Source organism: Dipodomys merriami, unplaced genomic scaffold (assembly GCF_024711535.1).
Source record: "Dipodomys merriami isolate MVZ:Mamm:240054 unplaced genomic scaffold, mDipMer1.0.p SCAF_81, whole genome shotgun sequence".
Classification (NCBI taxonomy): domain Eukaryota; kingdom Metazoa; phylum Chordata; class Mammalia; order Rodentia; family Heteromyidae; genus Dipodomys; species Dipodomys merriami.
The window spans coordinates 1982989-2008126 of record NW_027206413.1 but is presented as its reverse complement, the minus strand read 5'-3'; the positions used below and the strand labels follow the sequence as shown (position 1 = coordinate 2008126).

At 40.8% G+C, this 25138-nt stretch overlaps 1 protein-coding gene and 1 long non-coding RNA gene across 5 annotated transcripts; one reads left to right on the top strand and one right to left on the bottom strand.

Moving 5' to 3' along the window:
• Nucleotides 1-595: 595 nt before the first annotated feature.
• Nucleotides 596-24991, bottom strand: LOC138819684 (coiled-coil domain-containing protein 181-like). 4 transcript variants are annotated; one of them, XM_070011180.1, is made up of 6 exons: nt 24900-24991; nt 11173-11312; nt 8135-9082; nt 6972-7118; nt 2075-2226; nt 596-949 (listed from the first exon to the last, which is right to left on the bottom strand). In XM_070011180.1, the coding sequence occupies exons 2-6, from the start codon at nt 11287-11289 to the stop codon at nt 790-792; spliced, it is 1524 nt and encodes a 507-aa protein (XP_069867281.1). In that variant the 5' UTR covers nt 11290-11312; nt 24900-24991; the 3' UTR covers nt 596-789. The 4 variants fall into 4 exon arrangements, with proteins under 4 accessions (XP_069867281.1, XP_069867278.1, XP_069867279.1 ...); XM_070011177.1 differs by having other exon boundaries at nt 2075-2229; nt 24900-24990; XM_070011178.1 differs by lacking the exon at nt 24900-24991 and adding an exon at nt 15727-15892 and having other exon boundaries at nt 2075-2229.
• LOC138819689 (uncharacterized) lies at nt 17188-25003 on the top strand. The gene is made up of 3 exons (XR_011369575.1): nt 17188-17343; nt 23800-23907; nt 24921-25003. It is a non-coding gene; the product is annotated as an uncharacterized lncRNA (long non-coding RNA).
• The last annotated feature ends 135 nt before the right edge of the window (nt 25004-25138 follow it).

Genomic DNA, 25138 nt, shown 5'->3' with positions numbered 1-25138 from the left:
TGCAAAAGAGTTAAGTTGAATCTGTGTGTCACTATGATACAGTAAGAAATCTGTTTTCATCATGTCCCAATTTCTGGCTGGCATGCTTCTAAGTGGTAGGTACTGTCTCTGTACTAATAAGGTCACTGCTAGGGATTCAGGACGGGATAGTTGCCAAAGTCTGTGAATTAACTACTCATGTCTAGGTATTTTAGCTTTAACCCAGAGAAATGCAACAAATAGGACTGTCATGGGATTGTATTATTTATGTAAAACATTTGCAACAATACCAAGTACATTTTTAAGTGCAAAAAAGTATGGCTTATTGTGTAGCATACCTAAAATACTATTATGCATAATTATATCTTTCTTTTAAGTATTGAGAGTTGACATTAGTCCTACAGTATTTTAATTCAAAGTTAATAATAGGACTTAGTATATAAGGCCTTAGAAAAGGCTTATTCAAGAAGTCACTTCTCTTACTTTATGAAATGTTCTGCTGCAATTTTTTAATAGGAATGTATCTTTTCTAGATTGAAATATTAATAATTTAGAAGCAGAACAGAGTTCATTTACTGATCCATTTGTTGCATGAAGTAAAAGATGGCACAATACGTTCCAACACTGAGAGAAGTTTATTTCCTTTTAGTGTCAAAAAAACAAATTTAAATTCACCACCAATATCACCAAAAGACAAATACCATTTCCACAATTTAGAGTATTACCAAAACACAAGACCCATAAGAAATGATATCCAAATTCTGATGACAGCAGGTGCCAAATGAAGTATTTAATAGACTCTTCTACTGATCAGTACTGATCAGTAAAACGAAAAGCTTTGGCTTCTGCCATATTATACAGGTGGTTCTGTATATGTTTAGTACGTCTGGCTTCTAGTCGGAGCTGTCTAGCTCTCTCTTTGACAGCTTGTTGCTCTGCTATTTTTTCTATCCGTTTCCTTCTGAGCCATCTGTAGGAAAAAGCAGTTGGTGAGTATAACCTAAATACATTTTTCATGCTATAAAGTTAGGAAACTAACTATTTTTACATTAAAATACCATAACAAATTATTAAAGTAGCAACTGAAAATTTTAAAGCATATGCCCAAGGCTTACTCAAGAAAACATAATTATATTTGGGAACAAATAATGACATTTTCAATGATTAAACTGCCAACTTTTTACTACCAAGCACTAAGCTTCTTACTACTAAGCACAATATTTTTAATGTCTTATAAAAGTCTATCTTTCTTTTTAAAAGATGGTTTGTAAGTAATTATTTGATAAGATTCAAAATAACTTTTTGCAAATAGCTGTATTCTAAACGATTAAATATTCATGTTAAAACACTAATGATGCAAAAATGCTGCCTTAATCTTCTTAGGAAGAAAACTATAGTGCTCTTGTGCTTTTTAGTGCATGAAATAGTTCTTCCTTAAAATGGAAAAAAAAAAAAAGCACCTCAGTTTGAAAGCATAAAATGTGGTAAAGAAGGAATCCACACTCCAAATACCCAAGTCTATAAATCTTGCTTAGTTATAATACCATAAAAACTATGTACCCATAAATCTGGTAATATATTTTATCTGGTATATATAATTGTATAGGTAGAGAGAGAGAGACTTTTTTCAGGAATAAGTCTAAGCAATCAAGTAACAGAAGAAAATCTTATAATTTCATATGTTCCTGCATTGGCTACAACTCTAACCAACTACCTTTTAGGGGAAAATGTATATGGAATGGATTACTACAGTAGGTACAGTATGGTTTCATTTTATATTTTTAAATTATAAATACACATACAGAGGAATATATCAATGACATGAGCTCCAGAGCTAACAGTCATGATTATGATTTATGAGTGATAAAAATGTAACAATTTCCCTTTTCTCCATTGTGCAATTACTGTTTATGTTATAATAAATGATGGGGGAGGGTAAGTAGACTCAACATTCTCCCCAAGTGGACTCTACATTCTCTCCAAGGCTTACTAAGTCCCAAGTCTCTCTTCTCAAGAGTTAGTGAGATAAAGCAGTTTTGCCAAATAAGTATAAGAGGACAGGTGTTCTTTTGTAAATGTTCCGCTTTGAGCTTACTGTTTAAAAGCCCTTTCTCGGCCTTCTGTTCCTTGAAGGAAGAATAAGCATTCCTCTTGCTTTCTTAGTTCTTCTGATTTTCTTTCTTTCATCTGCTCATCATGCTTTTTCTTAAGCCACAATCGAAAAGCTAGCTGTGGATCTCTGTTTGCCTGCTGAGGAGAGAAACAAACTTTGCTTAATTCAGATAAACTAAAAGTATCACTATCTCACAGTACTGACAAATTTGTGAAATTTTATAAACACTCAATCTCAAAAAAATACCATTTGAGGCCCTGCCTATGAAACCTTACAAGAATGCCTTGCTTGTGAATTTTTCAAAACCCTACATACATAGCCTAACTGCAGGCTATGTATCCAAATCAATGTATCACCCTAGAGTACTAGTCAGTACTAGACAGTACTGGTCACACTGCTGTCAGAAAAATTCAACCTGGAACCTACTGATGTCTGGCTCTTGTCAAATGTCTTCTTGAAAATACAGGATCTATATAGTACAGTGCTTAACTAGCATGTTCCAATATCCTGATTTCAACTTCTAGCATTAAATGTCTTGAGATAATCAGTAAATAAAGAAAAGTAGAAAAATGTTGATTTTCCACGTTGAACTCTCTATTAAGTAAAATAATGTTACACAAAGCTACAAACATGTAAAACCAAGAATTGAAGAGAAGTTGGGGATAGGCAATAAGAATAGAGTTAGGTCTTTGGAACAGTTCCTAAAGGAGCTCTGGGAAATACAATTAGTAAAGAAACCATTCAACACCTGTGTTCCTTATCTTTTCTCTTATAACTTTTTTCCATTTTAAGAGTATCAGTCAGAACCTACTTAATTGCTAAGCCCATCTTCATACTGTGGTTACTTCTCAGTAGTGGCTGAATTTCACCTGTAATCCTAGCATGCCAGGAGGCTGTGTCAGGAGGATCATAAATTTGAAGCCAGCCTGGGCTACAAAACAAGAGCCTGTCTCAAAAAAAAAAAATAAGCAAATAACACTAATTATTGCTGTGAATGGTACGTATAAAGGTTAGTGTTCTGATAAACACTAAACAGCCCAGAGCATTTCACCTAAGAACAACCTGCAGGAGTAGCTCACTTCTGAGTCCCTCAGAAGTCTTGATGGATACATCTGTAAAGAACTTCCTAACACTAAAAAATGTTAGAAAGGATCTGGTTTGGAGAAATAAAAGAGAAGAAGAGACAAACTAGGGCTCTTTAATCTTAGAAAAATATGACATGACAGTGTGTGGCTAAAAGGAAAGGATACACTTGCCCCACACACAAGCTCTACCACACAGAAGAACTTCTCCAGCTTGCACTTTCTCTCATCTGTAACTTAGATTGCCAAGCATGCTCCATTCTAATTTATATGATGCATCTGTTCAGTATCTTGGCTACACAAGTGACCTGTAGGGAGAGAATCCCTGGATCTGAAGGATCAGTGCTGAACATCTGAATGTCTAGAGATTACTGAAGATGACTGAGAAGTGTACAATCTGAGATTCAGAGAGGATTCAAGGAACAGGAATGTTCATTCATTAATTCCATAGATTTAGAGTATTTTCTACATAGGAGGCACGTAAGCACTGTATTGTGTCAATGATAAAAATAAGGGTCCTTCTTTTTCTCTGCCTGCAGTGTACACCACAGGATGTCACCTCATATGAGGTCATTTAAGTTACATTTAAATTTTAAACTTTACTATCAAGTAAGTAAGTTGCTGCATTCCTGGCTAGACTGGGAGATATTGTAAGAACTAGTGGCAAATCTCACCCATGGGTAGGATTGATGGGAATACATTGAAAACATCCCTGCCTCTTTATAAAATAAAGTTCAAAACAATAATTACAAACATAAAATATGAATTTAAAAGTAATTACTAGCCGGGCATAGGTGGCTCACACCTGTCATCCTAGCTACTCAGGCTGAGACCTGAGGATTGCGGTTCAAAGCCAGCCCGGACAGGAAAGTCCTGAGACTCTTTTTATCTCCAATAAAAACAACTAGAAAACCACTAGAAAACTAGAAGTGGCGCTGTGGCTCAAGCGGTAGAGTGCTCTCCTTAAGAGCTGAGGGACAGCGCCCAGGCACAGAGTTCAAGCCCCACGACCAAAAAAATAAATAAATAAAAGGAATTACTAACAGATTAAACTTTTTGATTACAAAATAAAAATGTCTTTGAATTGTGATATTCTACCATCCATACATCCAGTCACACACACACACACACACACACACACACACACACACACACACACACACACACACACACACACACACACACACACACACACACACACACACACACACACACACACACACACACACACACACACACACACCTCTCATTTGGCTTTGGCTCTATTAAAGCTGGTAATCTAACAACTTCTGAATCAGTGTTCCTCTCCAGCCTATTCCTAAGTAGTATTTATGATTAACAAGGACCCATTCGACGCCAGCCTCCCGGATCTCTGACTGTGCTCCTGATCTCTGACTGTGCAATAACTCTTCCCCAGGCCATGTGCTGCCCTGGTCTATAGCCACATGGGCGACTCCACAAGCCACTCTATCTCTGCAGTCCCGCATCTGCCTCCTATCTCCAGCCCCAAACTCTCTGATTACAAGACAGATTCTCCAGTTAATCTTCAACATCCTCACCTGAATCTTTCATAGGTACAGGAAAACTCAACAGCTTACTAACTGCCCTGATAATGTCCCCAAACTAGTGTCTTATATACTACCCCAGGGGACAGCACCGCCACCCCCAAAACTGCTCAAAAGGAAACCCAACATACTAAAGCGCATGTCAAATCCCTTTATCCACTGCCATAACCCTAACCTAAGTGGCCATTGCCTCTCACGGGAACTAGTACATCCGATTCCTATTATCTGCTCTGGACCTTTCTAATTCGCAGCAGACATAAAGGCAACACTGTGGAAATACACCCTGGAAGTGCGGTACCTGTGCTTTACGGAGGTCCTGGCTTCTGGCAGCTCAATCAAATAAAAATGCACAGTACAGCGTGTGCACCACATGATTCTGCTCATGTTCTAAATCCTGGCACACTCATCAAGCAGTAACTGGTCTCAGGACATTCCCATGTGTTCTCTTGACCTGAAGAAACTGCTCCAATTCTTGGCCTAATTTCTGCTGCTCCTACTTTCACTGACTTATAAAAACTTTTCCTGATTAAAATACATGTTTCCCTTGTTTATGATTTCTCATCGCTTATTTTGCATGGAATTCAACAATATTTCTAGTTTTAAAAATTACATCTTTACTATATGAGCTCTGATGACAAGGGTCTTCATACTGTCTGTGAATCAGCACTCATCACACGCCAAATGCAAAATTTAATAAATTGTTTTGAAGTACAACCTTCCTGTCCCCCAACATTCCAAGCAGTTGGGATTACAAATATGTACCACCGTGTTTTGTTTTGTTTTGTTTTGTGGCTGTGTAGCTAACAAAAGTATAGCTACCTCATTCCAAGATTTTAAAAGCTAAAAGCTTCTACAAACTATGTATAAAAATTACCAATAATTTGTCTATTACTTTAAATTATTTTAAAAAACTGAATACACAATAAAAAATTCATAGAAGATTTTTCACGTTTCATAAGAAGAAGAACTAACTTTCCCGGTTCATTCACCCTCCATAAAAAAGAATGTGTGGAGTGTTTTTCTGCAGCACTATCTTGTTACCCAACAGTGTGACTCAACCCTGACTTCGCCTGGAGTGAACATCAGTCTCAGAGAGTGTCAGTTTCCACTATAAGAGCCCAGTCTCCCAAGGCTGCCCTCACCTCAGATGCCAACTGAAAGTCTCAGAGTGTGACATGTGCTTCTGATTAACCAACTATAAATCGGGGTGCTAGCGCAACTCATAGACTAAAGGAAACACACATATCTATTCACTACATTCATAAAGAATGTAGTTGGGTTTTGTGTGCACAACTATACAGTCAATATGAGTAAGCTGGAGGAGGAGAATCATGGAAGGAGGATCAGGGGTCAGAGGCCAGCTTGGGCTACATATCAAGTTCAAGGCCAGCTTGGGCTATATAGCAACAGTCTACTAAACAATAAATAAAAATTAAACATAAAAAATTAAAAACCCACCAAACAAAAAGCATACAATAATCCAGGTGTCAGTAACTTTATGCCTGTAAACCTAGCTACTCAGGAGGCTAGGATCTGTGGGTTGAAGTTAAAGTCAGTCCAGGGGAAAATCTGTGAGAGACTGATCTCCAAGTAACCACCCAAAAGCTAGAAGTGGAGCTGTGTGCTCAAGTGGTCCAGTGCAAGCCTTCAACACAAACGCTCAAGGACAGCACCTAGGCCCTGACTTCAAGCCCCAACACTGGCAAGATAAGGTTGAAAAGGTTGTCATTGGAATGTGAGTCTGGAAGAGCTAAGGAAAGAATATAAATTTCTCTTCTCTGTGTGTCTGTCTCTGTCTCTATCTCTGTCTCTGCTCTATTATATATATATATATATATATATATATATATGCATATAAGTGATATATATGCATATAAGTGATATATATGCATATATATGTGATTTCTGTATGTATCTAAAGTAAGATTAATCTGTAAGTGTGTGGAATGAAGGGATATGTATCTATGTCTTATTTGAATATCAAAATTATACCACCTTAAAAAATGAATTAGCCACTTTCCATTTTTTGTGCTAAGGACTTCTGAGGATCATTTGGTTTTTACAGGGCTCCTTAGAAATTAAAAATTCACCTGTATTTTACATCTTTTGCAGGGAGCTCTTATACCATTCTACATTCAAAGATTCTTAGTCTGATATTAAGACTCTCTTCTGTAAAGAAGATCCACTTTAATATATATATGAACTTGCTTATCATCTGGACATTCTACTTACTCTGTTGTTCATGTATTCAATTTGCTTTGCTCGCTGAATTCTTCGCATTTCTAGAACCTGCTCTCTCTTCTTTTGCAACCACGCTTTAAACACCATGTCATTCTCTTTTTTCTTTTCTTTCTCTTCTTCTATTTTCCGTTGTTCTTCCTAGAAGAAAGAATATGAAAATACATTCATAAAAATTAATGAAATTATGTATCTGTTCAACATATTTTGAGGTGTAAAATCAGAATCTCTGCCCCTGGAACTTTGCATGCATTTTAAACTTCCATCTTGAGAATAACAGGGCCTCAGGGAAGAGGAAGATGGAAGCTGACATGCCACATTGTACAGCTGTTCTCATACCAAACCGCCAGAAGAGCACACACACTCAGGACTTGTGGCACCGCAGATTTGCTTAGCCTCACATTGTGACAAATATGCCATGGGGACTGCTGGGCACAAAACACAGGCAGGAGCCAGAGGCCAGCTGCAGTTGGTGAGCACAGCGCGGTGGCTGAGATCTCACAACCAGACTGGCAGCTCCACCGGGGATTTCCCAACCAATGGCACCCTGGAAACCCTGCCTACTGGCACAGCTCGGCCCCTCACCCCAGATGCATCTTGGAAATCTGGGTGAGAAGGTACTTATTCTCAGCAAAGCCAAAGCTCAGCACAGTGCTGCTGGTCCCTGTGAAGTGGCAGAGCTGGAGATGTGGAGAACCCCAGGCCTCAGGTGAGGAGTGAAACCTATTGAAACCCATGGAGTCCACTGACTTACACATACCCTGAATCAAATCCCTGAAATCATGGACTTGTAACTACACTTGGTGCCTACTCCATCCAACAACTATGTGCCTTTTTTCCACATGACGTGTAATTTTCACCTATCTCCTATCAAAATTACTTTCAATGACCACTTAATTCTGAGTCTTCACCCTTAAAATGAGGACCAAGTGGTGCTCTCGCTGAGATCCCTCTTACTCTACAACAGATCATTCCATTATGCTTTGTGATGGTTACAAGAAAGGCGTAGGTAATAAGTCACATAGTTAATCATTTATATGTTAGTAACACTTAACCATTGGATTTCACAATAGAAAAACAAAGCAAGCAACCTCAAACACTTTTGAAGAGGCATTTCCATTACATTCCAAAAATGCGACCTCTACTTTCATTCTTACCTCTCTCTTGAGCTTCTCTCTCCTTTGTTCTAGTTGTTTTTGGAGTTCTTTCTGTCGAGGGGAAAGGCAGTAGGTTGAGGTCACTGGAGATATATTGGCGGACTGTGTCCGGTGGGATTTCCTGCTTCCTTTATTTCGATCTAAGTTGGCAGCAGAGCTGGGACGAGCTTTGGGGTTGGGGGGTGGCTGAGGAACGTAAGCCAACGGCTCTCCCGGTGATGAGTGAGTGATAGCATGACTCTTTCCTGAAGTTTCATCTTTCTTCACACCACTGGCAGATGAATTAGGAGATCTGGGTAGCAACTGCTGAGGCTCATTTTCTATACTACTGGCATTATTAATGGGAGGCAAAAACCCTTGGCTCTCAATGTCTTGCAAATTCAGAAGTTCAAACTTCCCGTCTCTCTCTATCAGTATCTTCCCATCCCTGTTTTCTTCACAGCTTCTGTCAGGAAGTGACAAGATCACGTTTTCTTGTTCTAATTCATTGGAAATATATAACTGTGACAGTTTTCCAGACATATTATTCTCATTTTCAAAAGAGTTTTTATAAGTATCATTGTTATCAAGGGGAGGAACTTCCAGATCAACTAATTTGTCTTTGAATTTAAGTTTTCGCTCCCTTTTACTACTTATGGGTTCTTGATTCTGTAGAATATTGTTAGCTTGTATAATTTTCTCCATAATATATCTCTTCACTTCCTCATCTTCATCTTCTTCATGGTCTTTTTGGTTTTCTGGCTTGGAATCCTGAGAAGAGTTTTCACTATCTGAATCTGATAGGGGATCTAAAGGCTGGATACTTGGTACAGAAATGAAGTCATTTCTTCTTGCAGAAGCCTCATCCTTAACAGATGCGTCAGAATCTGAAAGCTGCTGGTTATGTTCTCTTTCAGTGTCACTCTCCTTCAATTCCTGGTTAATATCCTCTTCCTGCTTACAACTCACCTTAAATAAAAGATAATGAAGTTGTATTTTTTTCAGTAAAATCAATGTTCTGTTCATTTTTATCTGAACAATACAAAATGGATGATCTTTCCTATTCATGTGATTTGTTTTGAACAGGAAATTCAAAGTGACTCTTGCTCATACATCAATCCTAATATTGAAATACATATTTATGAACAGCCTAAGAGAAAAATATATAGCGGCTAGAGCCATACTTCGAGGCCAACACAACATTATTTTAATATTACGCCTGCTGTAATAATTTTAATTTTTTTACATTTTTGGAAAAAATTTTGAAACATTACCTGCTTGCAAGATTTACATGCTTAAAAAACCCTCTGTACAACACAATAATAACAATAGTTATCTTTTTAAAGAAAATAAGAATCCGGAAGCAAAACAACAACAACAAAATCTTTCTCCCCAGGCTATTATTAGATAAAGTCCTTTAGTTGTGTCCTAACCATGGCTGCTAGTATCTACAGAACACATATTCAAATTCCAAAGCTATGTTTACCTCTATGTCAAGTTTTCCTTTCTCACCCCCACCGGACATAAACATAATCCACTCTAACTGCCTTAGTTGGCCCACATGTCTGCAATTTCATATAAAGGCTTCTGTCATCTCTCCCCTTGAGTACACATACCTCTTCCCTTACCAAAAGTTTAACCATCCGAGCATGTGTTTTTTTCCTCTTTCTCAGACAATTCTTTCCCTCTTACTGCAGTTCTCTGGGAACTACAACATGCTGATTTCTACTCATTAAAATGATGTTCCTCTTTTATTTGCTCAACAATCATCTCTTTTGACAACCTGTACTTCCTAACCTGCAAATTAGTACATTACAATGACTGCCAAATAACTAGAGTTAATATCTTTGCCTTGCAATTCTTTCTTTTCCTTTAAATCTTATTTGATTCTCTGCTTTATTTCTTCAGTGTCCATAAAATGTCCTTTGGCTTTCATTTCTTTTCCTTCAGCACTTTTTCTTTTAGAAAGAAATCTTCACCTCAACCATTCACTGTTCCCAGCTTGCTCATCTCTTTTTCCCACCAGTAGCAAAAAGAAGTTGCTAGAATCATGCATGGAAATGTGTAGGATTCAAGAAAGCATTTTGTTTTGATTCCTGTGGTATCCCTAGAATAGCCCCTGACTTAGTAGGTAGTCATTATCTTTGCTGAGTGAGTAAAAAAGTAAAACTATGAACCGTCACTATTATTACTTCTCTCATTTTATCAGCCAGTACTTTGAATCTCTCACACCATTCCACTCTGGAGAACTTTGGTTCAATCATACCACTCTGGGTACCTCTGCTGCTATTCATTTTTATTATTTTTCTGTTAAGATGCATAAAACTCCCTTTTAAAAGCTGTTTTAGAAGAAATCTGCATTTTTTATTCTGTTGCCATCTTCAAATCTTATCTACCCCATTTTTCTTTTCCATCATATAAAAAAGCAAGATGGAGGTAAGAGAAGGTTTTAAAAGCTAACACCTTTATTTCCCCATATATTTTCCTTAACTCCATTATATCTGGCCTCTTCTGTAATAATAATAATGATGACTCTTATCACTCTAAAATCACTTATTCAATATCCCAGTCTAACTCCATTTCCTCATTACTTCTCCATTTATTGACACTAATGCACATGCATATCATATAAGAACACACATACACACTATATACGTAAAGAAAGAAAGGACCTACCATGAGCAGGAACTGGTTAAGTTCCTGGATCTTCCTTCTATATCACTTATTAATAGCATATTATCCTGAGAGCTTTTTCTCTAGATGTATCTTATAAACTCACAATGACACTTTAATTCTTTCTCTGTATCCATTCCTCTGGAGGGCTTATTCCGTCTTAAATTTTCAACTCCCAGATGAAAGGTTAAGATTTTTTAAAGAATTTGCTTCATTTTGCATTTATATCAAAATACTCCCATGATTGTCCTCAAGTTCACAGAAAACAGGAATCAACTATTTGTTTTTATTTGGATGGAACACATCATGATCTTATTAGATTGCAATTTTGTAATCACTCTAAATGCCATTTGTAATCTATATATACCTCTATAATCTATATATACCTCTGTTAGGCTGCCATCATTTTGTTCTTTTTCATTAATTAGCCACTCCAGGTCCTTTTCAAAATCATCTTCATATTCTCCACTTTCTTTTGAATCACTGTCTTTATTGTCATTCATTTTCCGCTTGCTAGAGAATAATGCTGTAAGATTTTCAAAGATAAAGTATATGTTAAGTTGACTTTAAAGGTGGAATGGAATGTGGAGGTTAATGTTGCAGAAATATATAGTATGTAATACTCAGAATAAACATGCATTTTTACATAGCCTAAAAGAAAGACTTGCAATGGCAATGTGTTTCTATAAATGAACATTCCTAACACACACCTACACACATACAAACACACACACACACTCTCTCTCTCTCTCTCTCTCTCTCTCTCTCCCTGAAACCCTGATCTGTAAGAAGATTTTTTTAAGCAGATTAGAAGACTGAGACTACGAAAAAGATTTTCCCTCTTTCCCTGCCAATTTGTAACACTCTACCCAAGCTAGTTTTGTTTTATTTTAGTTTTACTTGCATTTTCCCATGTTCAAATAAAAAAACAATTGTGGAAATTCTCATTGTTTCTCAATCCTTCTAATAACTTACATGACATAATTTGAATTTGTTTTAATAAGTAATAACTGATTCTTAATTATAGTGAATGTTGATTTCTACAGAAGTCAAACTCGTTAATCCTAACTATATTTTTATTAAAAATTTTTTGATAATACTATCACAGAGTGTTGTGACTGTAAATAGGACTGTCATATGAAGGATAACAAATGTTTGTTAAAGTGGTATATAAAAAGAATCAATCTAAAGTTATCATTAAGCATAGGGAAACCAAAATTAACCTTGCTGATTTGTGTAAAATTTTTCAAACCAATCTTTACCTATAAAGTGTCTGTATGTGTGTGTAAAACTGTATATGTATTTGTAAAACTTTGACAATCAGTTGTTTAATTCTTACTAGATATATATATATTTCTTAGTACACACACATATATGTATTTCCACCATAATTTATAAAGAAGGCCTAGGATTATTGCAGTGGGCTTCCAGTTTTCGAGAGAAGGCAAAGTTAAATAGAAGCCATAGATAAAAACATTTACAATTGAAACAACAGCATATGCAAAGGACTAATAAAGGAAGAAAAACAACTCAGTCTAAAATTAATTATTCAGCTTAATTATTTTTCAATTGAGTAGCTATCATTTTTAATGTATTAGTTAGACTCCAAGTCCTTCCAGATATATATTTTAAGCTAAATATAAAATGACCTTTCCTTAAAATGTCAAAAATAATGCTTCAAGACTAAGTACGGGGCTAAGGACAATAAGATGTTGATGTGGAGCCAGGTGTGTTGGTGCATGTTTGTAATCTCAGCACTTGGTCTGGGATTAGCCTGAGTTACATAGAGAGACTCTGTCTCAACATCCTATCCAAAAACAATTGTGTGCGTCTATGATGGAGGAACCTAAAAAATACTTCAGAATGAGTTTGTTTACCAGTAACCCGCTCCAAGACAGGCTAAGTCACTTAAGCTGTATGTCTACCTGCCTACAAATAAAAAGTAAAGGCATCATTAAAGATTACAGAATAGGTGGGCACCAGTGGCTCACACCTGTAAATCATAGCTACTCAGGAGGCTGAAATCTGAGGATCGCAGTTCAAATCCAACCTGGGCAGAAATGGCCGTGAAATTCTTATCTCCAATAAACCATTAGAAAACTGGAAGTGGCGCTGTGACTCAAGTGGTAGAGCGCTAACCTTGAGCTGAAGAGCTGAGGGACAGCGCCCAGGCCCAGAGTTCAAGACAAATGACTGACAAAAAAAAATACAGAATACACTAAAATATATTAGAAAGTCATGATGCTAAGATAACTTCTTGAAATTTTTACTTTAAGATGTTTTAGTTATATTGCTCTTAAATACTGATCTCCTCAATATTTCCTTTAGTTTTATAATATAAGATAATTCTGAACTCATAAATAGCTTGCTTAAGACTTGATAGGTAAGCCGGGCACTGGTGGCTCACGCCTGTAATCCTAGCTACTCAGGAGGCTGAGATCTGAGGATCGAGATTCAAAGCAGCCCGGGAAGGAAAGACCGTGAGACTCCTATCTCCAATAAACCACCAGAAAACCGGAAGTGGCGCTGTAGCTCAAGTAGTAGAGCGCTCGCCTTGAGCTGAAGAGCTGAGGGACAGCGCCCAGGCCCAGAGTTCAAGCCCCACGACCGACAAAAAAAAAAAAAGACTTGATAGGTATGCTCTATTTACTTCACCCAAGTGAAGACTTAAGTTAAAACTTAAACACAGAATCAATATAATAAAAATACAATGATTACTCATTAAACATTAGGTATTATAAGTTAATGGAAAAAACTACTTAAAGTAAACTGAGAAGTACATGAATGTACTTCTAAATGAATGTAATTGGATTCCTGTAACATAAGAAATGTCTCAAGACTGCTTTTCAAGTAAACAAAGAATGTAAATCATAACTTCTTGTTACCAGGTCCTTTAAGCCTTTTTCAAATGTGCCACAAGATATTCAACCTCTTCAATTGCTTTCATCTTCGTCCCCAGAATACTATCCATACCATACATAGCAAGCTACAACAAAGTTACATCTCACATGAGCCAAATTATCTACATTTATTTCCTATTTTATTAGTGAGTACCAAATATTTAGATATCAACATTTCTCACTTGTGAAAATTCCATGTAAATGACTTTCTTAATGGAGAATTGCAATAACAAACTATAATTCCTTCTTCTTAGACCAGATCCACTTTCTCAATGGGTAATTGCAATAACAAACTATAATTAATTCCTTCTTCTTAAGTGTCTAAAAACTCCAGTGTGGCCAGGAGACTTTCAGGTCTTCTGCCACAGTGGAGGTCCTGTGTATACCTGATTTTCATAGCTGTCTTCGTAAGACAGCCTTTTTGTACATGTTGCTTTCTAATACAAGGCACTGAAAGAACTCTTGTTTAATATAAAATAGGCACTTAAGCAAAAATATATAAAGTGCCTAAAAGTCCATAACATTAAGAAAGCATCCTTCCTGCCGCTTCCTGCTAACACTATGATTTCATCAATGACATATATACATATCATCTATATATGTATAATACACATATACATATACTCACCTGTATATGTATTATAATCATCTATATGTATATAATGCATATATGCATACATATCATCTATATATAATACATATACACATATATATCATCCCTTTAATACATATACACATATATATCATCTCTACATATAATACATATATAGTATCTATATATCACAAACATATATATACCATCTATCTATAACACACACATAGATATCTGTAATACACACACAGATACATCATCTATCTGTAACACATATACAGATATCTATAACATACATAGATACATCATCTATCTATCACACATAGATATCATCTATAACACACACAGATACGTCATCTATCTATAACATACACACAGATATCATCTATAATACACATGGATATGTCATCTATCTATAACACATATACACAGATATCATGTATAACATACCCAGATACGTCATCTATCTATAACACATATACACAGATATCATGTATAACATACCCAGATACGTCATCTATCTATAACACACATAGATATCTTCTATAACACACATTGATATGTCATCTATAACCCACACAGATATCATCTATAACACACAGATACCTCATCTATCACACACAGATATCATCTATCACACACACGGATATGTCATCTATCTATAACACACACAGATATCATCTATAACACACATGGATATATCATCTAGCACACACAGATATCACACACATGGATATGTCATCTGTCTATCACACACACAGATATCATCTATCTATCACACATGAATACATCATCTATCACACACACACAGATATCATCTATCACACACACACAGATATCTATCACACATGGTTACATCATCTATCACACACACAGATATCTATCATACACACAGATACCTCATCTATCACACACACACAGCTATCTATCACACACACGGATACCTCATCTATCTATCACACACACAGATATCATCTATCACACACAGATATCATCTATCACACACAGATATGTCATCTATCACACACACAGATATCATCTAACACACACATAGATATCTATCACACACACAGATATCATCTATCACACACACACAGATATCATCTATCACACACACAGATATCATCTATCACACACACAGATATCATCTATCACACACACAGATATCATCTATCACACACACACAGATATCTATCACACACACACACACACACGTCCATGTGTGGACACACGCGTCATCTGTCACAAAGCAGGGGTTTACCAGACGCCTGGGGCGATGGATCCTCGGGTCTCCGCTCGGCATCCCGAGGTCGGTCACACCCCTACCCTGGTGCCGCCGCCTAATCCACGAGTGGCGGCCGGTGACGGCTGGAAGTCTCTAGAACTTTCAGGCGCCCAGCCCGGGAGGAGGTCGGCGCTGCCCGCCCCGCTCGCCTCGGCCCACCCACCTGGCCTCCCAGCGGCGCCGGGCGTCCGGGCTCCGGGCTCGGGCGTGCGGGCGTCCGGGCTCACGGGAGGGCCCGGGAGCGCTCCTCCGTCCGAGGTCTGACAGCGCCTTCGAGGAGGCCCCGCGACCGGGCTGCCATGGCAACGCCGGAGCGGCGTCCTCCATCCGGGCCTCTCGCACGCGCGCGCACGCGCATTAGACCCCGGGAGAACAGGTCCGACCTGGCTACGGTTTCCGGGGAGACGGCCCGGAAGTCCAGCCCGCCGCCGCCGCGCCTTTCCGGGTGCAGTCGGGCCGTCCCAGCGGTGAGGCCCCCTCGTGCACGTCCTCCAGAAGCTTCTCCAAGGTAACCCCGTGAAACAGATAAGCTCGTCTTTGTCGTTTTGTTAAAGGATGCGTTTGACCCCGGCGTATCTAATCCCGGAAACAACGCTGCTGGCGCTGCGGACGGACGCTGGACGGGCGGACCGCGCATGCGTGCGCGCCATCCCCCCCCCCCCCCCCGGGAGCCGGACGGGGGGGAGCGGGGCTGGGGGGGGGAGCCGGGCTGGGAGGGGAGCGGGGCTGGGGGGAGCGGGGCTGGGGGGGGAGCGGGGCTGGGGGGGGAGCGGGGCTGGGGGGGAGCCGGGCTGGGGGGGGAGCGGGGCGGGGGGTAGGAGCCGGGCTGGGGGGGGAGCGGGGCGGGGGGGGAGCGGGGCGGGGGGGGGGAGCCGGGCGGGGGGGGGGAGCGGGGCTGGGGGGGGAGCGGGGCGGGGGGGGGAGCGGGGCTGGGGGGGGGAGCGGGGCGGGGGGGGAGAGCCGGGCGGGGGGGGAGAGCCGGGCTGGGGGGGAGCGGGGCTGGGGGGGGAGCGGGGCGGGGGGGGGGAGCGGGGCGGGGGGGGGAGCGGGGCGGGGGGGGAGAGCCGGGCTGGGGGGGAGCGGGGCTGGGGGGGAGCGGGGCGGGGGGGGGAGCGGGGCTGGGGGGGGGAGCGGGGCGGGGGGGGGAGCGGGGCGGGGGGGGAGGAGCCGGGCGGGGGGGGGGAGCCGGGCGGGGGGGGGGAGCCGGGCTGGGGGGGGAGCGGGGCGGGGGGGGGAGCGGGGCGGGGGGGGGAGCGGGGCTGGGGGGGGAGCGGGGCTGGGGGGGGAGCGGAACTGTGGGGGGAGCGGGGCTGGGGGGGGAGCCGGGCTGGGGGAGGAGCCGGGCTGGGGGGGAGCGGGGCTGGGGGGGGAGCGGGGCGGGGGGGGGAAGCGGGACTGGGGGGAGCGGGGCGGGGGGGGAGCAGAGCGGGGCTGGGGGGGAAGTGGGGCTGGGGGGGAAGCGGGGCGGGGGGGGAGCGGGGCTGGGGGGGAGCCGGGCTGGGTGGGAGCCGGGCTGGGGGGGGAGCGAGATTGGGGAGCCGGGCTGGAGGGGGAGCCGGGCTGGAGGGGGAGCAGGGCCTGGGAGGGGGAGCGGGGCTGGGGGGAGCGGGCCTGGGCCAGGGGGCCCACCACCCGCCGCTGATTCCCAGACTGAAGAGTTCAAGCCCCTCCTGAGTGAAACCTGCAGCCTGGCCCAGACTTGCTCTCACTGCTTGGCCATGGATGCCTGCTAGAAGACTGGACAGAGCATGCCAGACTCCCCCTTACTAACCAGCGCAGAGTAAGTTAAAATGCCAAGGCCATCATGAGTTAAAAGACTGAGTGCTTCCTGCCGTAGATTTACAAGTTATAGCTGTAGTGATCTACTATTTCAGCCACTTCAGGACTCAGTCTGGGGCCTTGAAAAAGAGAAGAAAAAAAATGGTCCTTTTCGGACTCTAGTAATGCTGAAGCTGAACACTCCCTGTTTGCAAATGCTTTCTAAATGTTGGTGGAGTAAAGCATTATTATTCATAATAGCCAAGAGAGAAATGACTTACCCGTCAAATGGTTAATGGCTGAATAAATGTGACATGTCCATAAAAATCTAATATTCAGTAGTAAAAGAAAAGTATTTGAAGATGATTCTTAGAAGATAAGAGGAAGAAGTATCAGCATTCCCTCAGCCCACCAGGAAAACAGCTGCACTGGCACAAGGCTTCATCTGTTTTGGAACACAAAGCCTATCAAGGCTTTCAGTTTCCAAGACAATGCAGAAGATGAATCAGCATGGAAGAACCTTACGTACATACGTTTATCAAACATGTTCTATCGAAAAAAGTAGACACAAAAGATTACATACATCAAGTTAACAAGACTATCAGGCACCATAAATAAGGAACCTGTACAATATAGTATGTAAGGAGATGATGAATCGTATTTAAATTATACACGTGTCTCATATTTGGCTGTACTTATAGAAATACATCGCCCCCCCAACCGTTCCTTATAGTTTATCCTTATAAGCCACAGCAGAGCTGGAGGCCTTGAGTTTGCCCCTGACCCTAAACCAGCAGGACACCGACTTCCCGCTCATCTGCCAGCAGGGCATTCCTCCTAACAAATGCACTCAGTGAAGAAGCATTTATGCTCTCACTATATGTCCATATGTTCGCTAAATTTGCTCAGCCCTTGTTTCATGTGCTCAGCACTTCTGATGCAGGAAGACATTTCCTGCTGACCTCCTCTAGCTTACTCAGTAGATAGGAATCCTGTGCATAGCCCTTAACCGAAGGAGAATTTAATGGGAGTAAGTTATGGAAAAGAAACAAAATGAATCAGTTTGTCCTTTGGGAAAACAACAAACACAGTTCACTTTTTAAATTATTGACAGGTTAAATCTGTTTATTAGTTATGTTTCATTGCCTAAGAAGTAATTGCTCTTTGAAAACCTCTACCTGTATTTGAACAGAAGCACTATTTGCAGAGATACCCTGTACATCTTTTACTCAGTGAGCTTTATAACCGAAGTTCCTCTTTCTTGACATTCAGACATGAATATTTAGCATGATAAGCAAACAATAAGGTAGAGAGGCTAAACTACAGAGACCTTATTGAAAGTGCACAAGCAGAATCTTCTATTAATGTGCTACAGGTGATTAACAGACCCACCTATATAAAGTCAATATGTTTTTAATATAAAAATGCTTTTCAAATAATAGTCTATACTCATAGTCACTTATATTCATTACTGTTAACATCACAGGTTTACTAAAAACATTTTGGTTGAGGAAAAAGCTGGCAATAGAATTTGCATGAGCTTAAAATTGGTATTTAACTCATTTCGAAAGGAAATGTGTTTCTGCCTGCAAACACATTTTACTTACAATATACAGCCAATATACTCAAACTAGGAATCCGCTTATTGTCTGTGACCAAATTTCAAATTGTAAGCAAGTAGAAAAAAGCAAAAGAAAAGTATTTAGCTCTTGTTATCAGAAAAAAAAAAAAAATTAAGCATGTTCCTTGGCTGGCAGGGTTTGCAGTGGGAAGTGTTCTCTTGGCATTGACTTTGAAAGTAATTTCTTGTTCTGTGATTTTTTTTTCTCCCTCTATGTGCTTTCCCCCACCCCTTTTTCTTTTATATCAGTCGATGGGGCCTGAACTCTGGGTCTGGGCGCTGTCCCTCAGCCCTTCACCTCAAGGCTAGCGCTCTACCACTTGAGCCACAGCGCCACTTCTGGCTTTTTCTGCTTATGTGGTGCTGAGGAATCGAACCCAGGGCCTCATGCATGCAAGGCAAGCGCTCTGCCACTGAGCCACTTTCCCAGCCCCTGAAAGTAATTTCTTAAATGGAGTATGTATGAGGAGTAGTGAGTGACATAAGGAATAGGGCTTTCCACAGTATTTGCATGTGTGCAGCCGTTGGAGGGTGGGGAGTTAGCAGTCATATTCAGGGCCTCACAACACTAGACAAATGCTCTGCCACTGAGCTATATACCCAGATAATTAAACCTGTAAAAGATGTCCCTAAATTGTCTAGGTTGTAAGTGTATTTGTAGTCCTAAAAGTTGAACTCAGGACCTGTGCTTGCCATGAGCTCTACTTCTTGAACCACGCCCCCACTACTCTTTCATATGTTTTTGAGATGCTCTCACTTTTTTTACCTGGCTTACTAGCTCTGAAGTATGATCCTTGCCCTGCCCAAGCATGAACCACCATTAGTTTCTTTGAAAATAGTGATTTAAAAAAAAACAACAACTATGCTTCTAACCCATGTATGGTAGAAACATGGTTTGGTGTTCTAGTCAGTGCCTTCCAGTGACAGTCCAGAAAGTGTAGTGGCTACATATCTTTCTTTGGGGGTTATCAAATTTTAAACTCCCTACAGAACTTAGATGTGAAAGTGTATCTTTGCTATTAGCAGATAATGGGGAACTGTCTTTTGTATCTGGATATAGAGAGTTAATGTGTTCCAAGACTGTAGACTGCTACAACTTAAAGGTTACACCATCAACCCATGTGCTTTTTAAAACATAAGTCATCTCATGGCCCTCCTTAATCTTGATCATAAAAACCTCCTTCCTATCTTTGATATTTCCAAGGTGATTTTCATTGCTGATCCCCTCACATTATTAAGATGAGTGTGAACATCTACAATGCCAGTTTCTTATAGTCTTTCTGGAGATGACCTTCATCAAGTTGAGGAAGTTCCCTTTTATTCCTAGTTTTTATTTTTTACATCCTGAATAGATGTTGGATTTGCTCAAGTACTTTTTCCATAATCTATTGTAGATCTGTAGGTTTGTAGTTTTGCTTTCTTGTAATATATTTGTTTCGGCATTAAGGTAATGATGACTTCCTGAGTTAGGAAATGTTTCTTTTGTTTTTATTTTCTAGAATAGATTGTGGAGATTTGTGTAATTCTATAAATATTTAAATATTTGATGCAATTTGCCAGTGAAACTATCTAGGCCTGGTGATTTATTTTTGCTTTTCATTAAAGATTCACTCTTTGATAGATATAGGTATAATCAGTGTTTTTCAAGGGTTTTTGTCCATTTTACGTAAATTTCCAAATTTATGACCTAAGAGTTATATACTCCTTTACTATCCTTAACTGTCCATAGACTCAATAATGATGATTCCTCTTTCATTACTGATATTTATCATCTGTGTCATCTTTTGTCTTAGCTTGGTGTGAAGTTTATTTTATTGCTCTTTTCAAAGAATCAGCTGTCTTGGTTTTCAATTGATTTCTACTCTTTTTTATTATTTCTTTTCTTAGTGCGTTAGGCTTGAATTGGCCTTTCTTTAGTTCTCCCAAGATCCAAGTTTAAATTACTGATTTTGTACTTAATTTTTTTCTAATATGTAATAATTTTTTTCTAAAGATAGGTTTCTTATAAACATAGCTGAGTTTTATTTGTAGTCATTCACTCTGTCTTTGGTGTTTTAGGCAATTTTACATTTACAGTGATTTTGCTATAATTGTATGAATAGCTACCATGTTGGTAACTTTCCTATTTGTATTCATTTTTTTCCTCTTTTTAAGAGAAAACAATATTATATTCTTTATAATTATTATTTCCCTCTTTTTTTAACCTCTTTACTTTTATTAAGGACTTTTTCACTTCTTAGGATAGTAATTTTGCTTCTTTAAAAAACATTACTGATTTGTCTAATTCGGTTTTGGTTCTCTCTCTCTATATATATATATATATGTATACATATATATTTGTTTTTCTTCGTTATCCACACCCAAATTCAGTCAAATGATTTATAAATCAACTTCAACTGTGACTCAGTGGTTAATTTTTCTAGGGATGACTTCTGCTTCTAGAACCAATTTCACTATATATATATATATATATACACATATATATATATATACATATATATATAGTGAATATATATGTGTGTGTGTGTGTATATATATATATATATATAGTGAAGTATATATGGTAGCTATGTTGAAGCTATGACCAATTAAGGCAAAGTTATGTTTTCCATTTATTTTTGTGCTAGTCCTAGGGCTAACACATTCAGCACCTGAATACTGTCCCTGAGCTTTTGTGCTCAAGGCTAGTGATCTACCACTTAGGTCATAGCTCCCCTTATATACTGTTTGGTGGTTAGTTGGAGATAAGAGTCTCACAGGCTTATGCCCTCTTCTTAATTTAGTCAAGCTCTAGCACATTAATGAATTCATATCAGTTAGCTTAAAAGAAAAATCATATGGCTGATTGAGAATGTGTTACTGTAGTTTTGAAATATTTTTAAAGTTATAGTAATGGAAATTTTAAACTGTAATCACTGCATCCCCTTTTCTTCCTTTCTTTTGAAGGGGAACGGGAAAGGCAAAGCAAAACCAATCAGATCCATCCCAGACTACCCCATGTCCTAGCTTGAGGCTAAACGCTCCCATGGTAACAAGTATAAATGAATGACTTCACAAAGAATTACATAATACCACAAGTGATGCAGGAAAGAAAGGTGCTATGGAAAGATGTGAAGAAGTATTAGGACAGGGTTTGTTAATAGGGTGGGAAGTGATAGGCAGGAGAAGTCAAGAATGACTTAAGCTTTTAGCTTTTCCAAATGGGCATTTGGAAATGGGGATTTACTGAGATCCAGGAGCAGGGTGGCCAATTAGGAATCAAGAAGTCTTGTTATTGATGGTTATGTGATTGATCAATTAGGCAATGAAGTAAAGATGGAATAAGCAGCTGTGATTCTGGAATTCAGAAAAGACTATATATATAAAATTTGGGATGAACTATGTATAGACAGACCATCAAGTCATAGGCTAGTATAAAAAACGTGGGAGATGTAGACACACACACACACACACACACACACACACACACACACACACACACACACACACACACACACACACACACACACACACACACACACACACACACACACACACACACACACACACACACACACACACACACACACACACACACACACACACGAGAACTGAGCCCCTCTGGGATGCTTCAATATTTGGCTGTGCAGAAGAACTACCACCAACAGAGAGGACCCCAGGAAGCTCCAGCAGAAATACAGAGGAGGGGTGAGCTGAACTCCATCAGCTGAATCTAAGAAGGGATTATGATTCAAGAAGTGAAATGTAGCTAACAGGTCACATACAAGGAGAACCAGGAAGTTCCATTTTGGCAATCGTTTTAGTGAAATGGTGGGGATCCTAAGCAAATTAGAGGAGACACAGCTCTTTTCTGATAGTTTTTCTAAAGAAAGGACAAAGAGCAGTAGTTAAAAGGGCACAGAGTTCAAAGAGGAGAATTTATTATGAAAATCAGCTTGTTTCAGGACACCTCACCTGCACTGGTACTGACAAAGATCCTAACAACTTACTTCTGTGACCATAAAGTTTTGTAAAATTTCCAAAACAAAAGCATTTTAACTGCAATAAACCAGTATTCTCCTTCCACTCTTGCTTTCAGCAACCAGTCCTCCGTCATTGGCTATTAGATACTTCTAGAATTTGACTAATAACTAAATTAGCAATGCATTGCCCTAATTCTGAATAAAAAATTGTTTTTAAGTATGACAAAATAGTTCTGAGTTGAGAATTACTTCATGTATTTTTCTATCCTTAAACCCTGAAGAACTTGAGTGAGAAAATATAATTATGTAAATCTAAACACTGGAAATAACCCAAGAATTCTGCACTATGAACCAATGATGTTATTCCTGATTGTAGTCTTTGTGGGTTTTGTTTTAGTTTTTGTTGTTTGTCGGTCATGGGCTTGAAATCAGGGCCTGGAAGCTGTCCCTGGAAGCTTTTTTCACTCAAGTTGGTGCTCTGCCACTTTGTGCCACAGCTCTACTTCTGCTTTCCTGGTGGTTAACTGGAAAAGTCTCGTGGACTTTTCTGCCAGGGCTGGCCTTTGAACGAAGCTCCTCAGATCTCAGCCTCCTTAGCCAGGATGATAGGTGAGAGCCACCAATGCCCAGCGATCTCTGTGTGTCTTTTTAAGTTTTCGTTTTTCAAAGAAATACATCATCAATAATGGGAAAAGTAAATTTATAAAGCCTTTTTAAAAGAAATAAACTCGAGATAATAAGCACCCTTTCACACTGGATGCCACTATCAAACTCAAACTTCTTTATTAAACATGTTCAAAATAGAATTGGTAAAGGTGTCCTATTCCAATTACAATTATTCCATTTCCGGGAATAACTAGAGAGCCTTCATTCTGTTGTTATTATTTTGAAACAGCCGCAAACGAGTATCTGCAGAATATGGTACCAAGTGACCTGTATCCTGTGTGTTGCCATCACCCAGCCCTTCCCTGGCCTAGTGTCCAAGTGCTCATCGGCCTCCTGGGTGAGTGGCACAGAAGGGCCATTCTGTGTCATGACTACGCACACAGCTCCTCTCTAGAGCCCGACGGGTACGTTCCTGGAACTCACTTACTCCATTTGAAGGGTGGTTTCTCAGTATCCCCTTCTAACACAGAGTTTTCACCCCCTCTCCATTCGGCCAGGGAGTGTGGCCCCAGCGCGGTGCCCAGGCCCGAGTCTAAGGACCCCCAGCCAGCCCGAGGGCCCAGCCGGGGCCACGCATTGCCAGTAAACCACCAGAAACGGCCGGGCGTGGGGCAGTGGCTGAGTGGCACAGGGCCGGCCTAGAGCCCAGAGCTCAGGGCAGTGCCCAGGCGCGGTTCCAGCCGGGACCGGCACCCGCCCATGTACCCTACATATATCCTAGATACCACGTATGTCACATAAAACCGAGATAGCACATATATTCTAGGGATCACATATTTATCCTATGTATCATATATATCCTAGATATCACACATGTCACATATAACCTAGATACTACATATATTCTAGCTATCACATATTTATCCTAGGGGTCACATGTCACATATAACCGAGATATTACATATATCCCAGGTATCACATACATATCTTAGCACTTATGTCATGTGTAACCTAGATACTACATATATCCTAGGGATCACATATATCCTAGGGCTCCTACGTAGCCTGTATATCATATGTAACATAGATGTACATATTCAGTAGGAGAGGGTGAGCTGCACGGCTCAGGGGCTCATGGGGGGCCCTGGGGGGACTCGGGGGGGTTGTGGGAGGGGCTCGTGGGGGGCTCAGGAGGGGGGATCGTGGGAGGGGCTCGTGGGACTCAGGAAGGGGGGATCGTGGGGGCTCGTGGGACTCAGGAGGGGGGGATCGTGGGGGGCTCGTGGGACTCTGGAGGGGTGGATCGTGGGAGGGACTCATGGGACTCGGGACTCGCGGCGGCGCCAGCCCCAGGCCCGCCCCGCTCCCCACCCCAAACCTCATCTTCACCGAGGCTTTCCTTCACGCTAGAGCTCGACGTGGATCCTGGAGGGGGACACGACGCCCGGTCTTTATAAACAGGCTCCCCAAAGCCTGACTTCCCCTCCTGAGCCGGCCAGCCGAGAGAGCCGCTTCCTGGGTGGGTGGACAGCCGGCCCCGCCGAGAGCCGCCGAGGACCGGGGCTGGCAGCCCCGCAGCGGGCGAGGCACTGACGCGCAGGCGCGAGCGCCCGGAGGGTGGAGGGTGG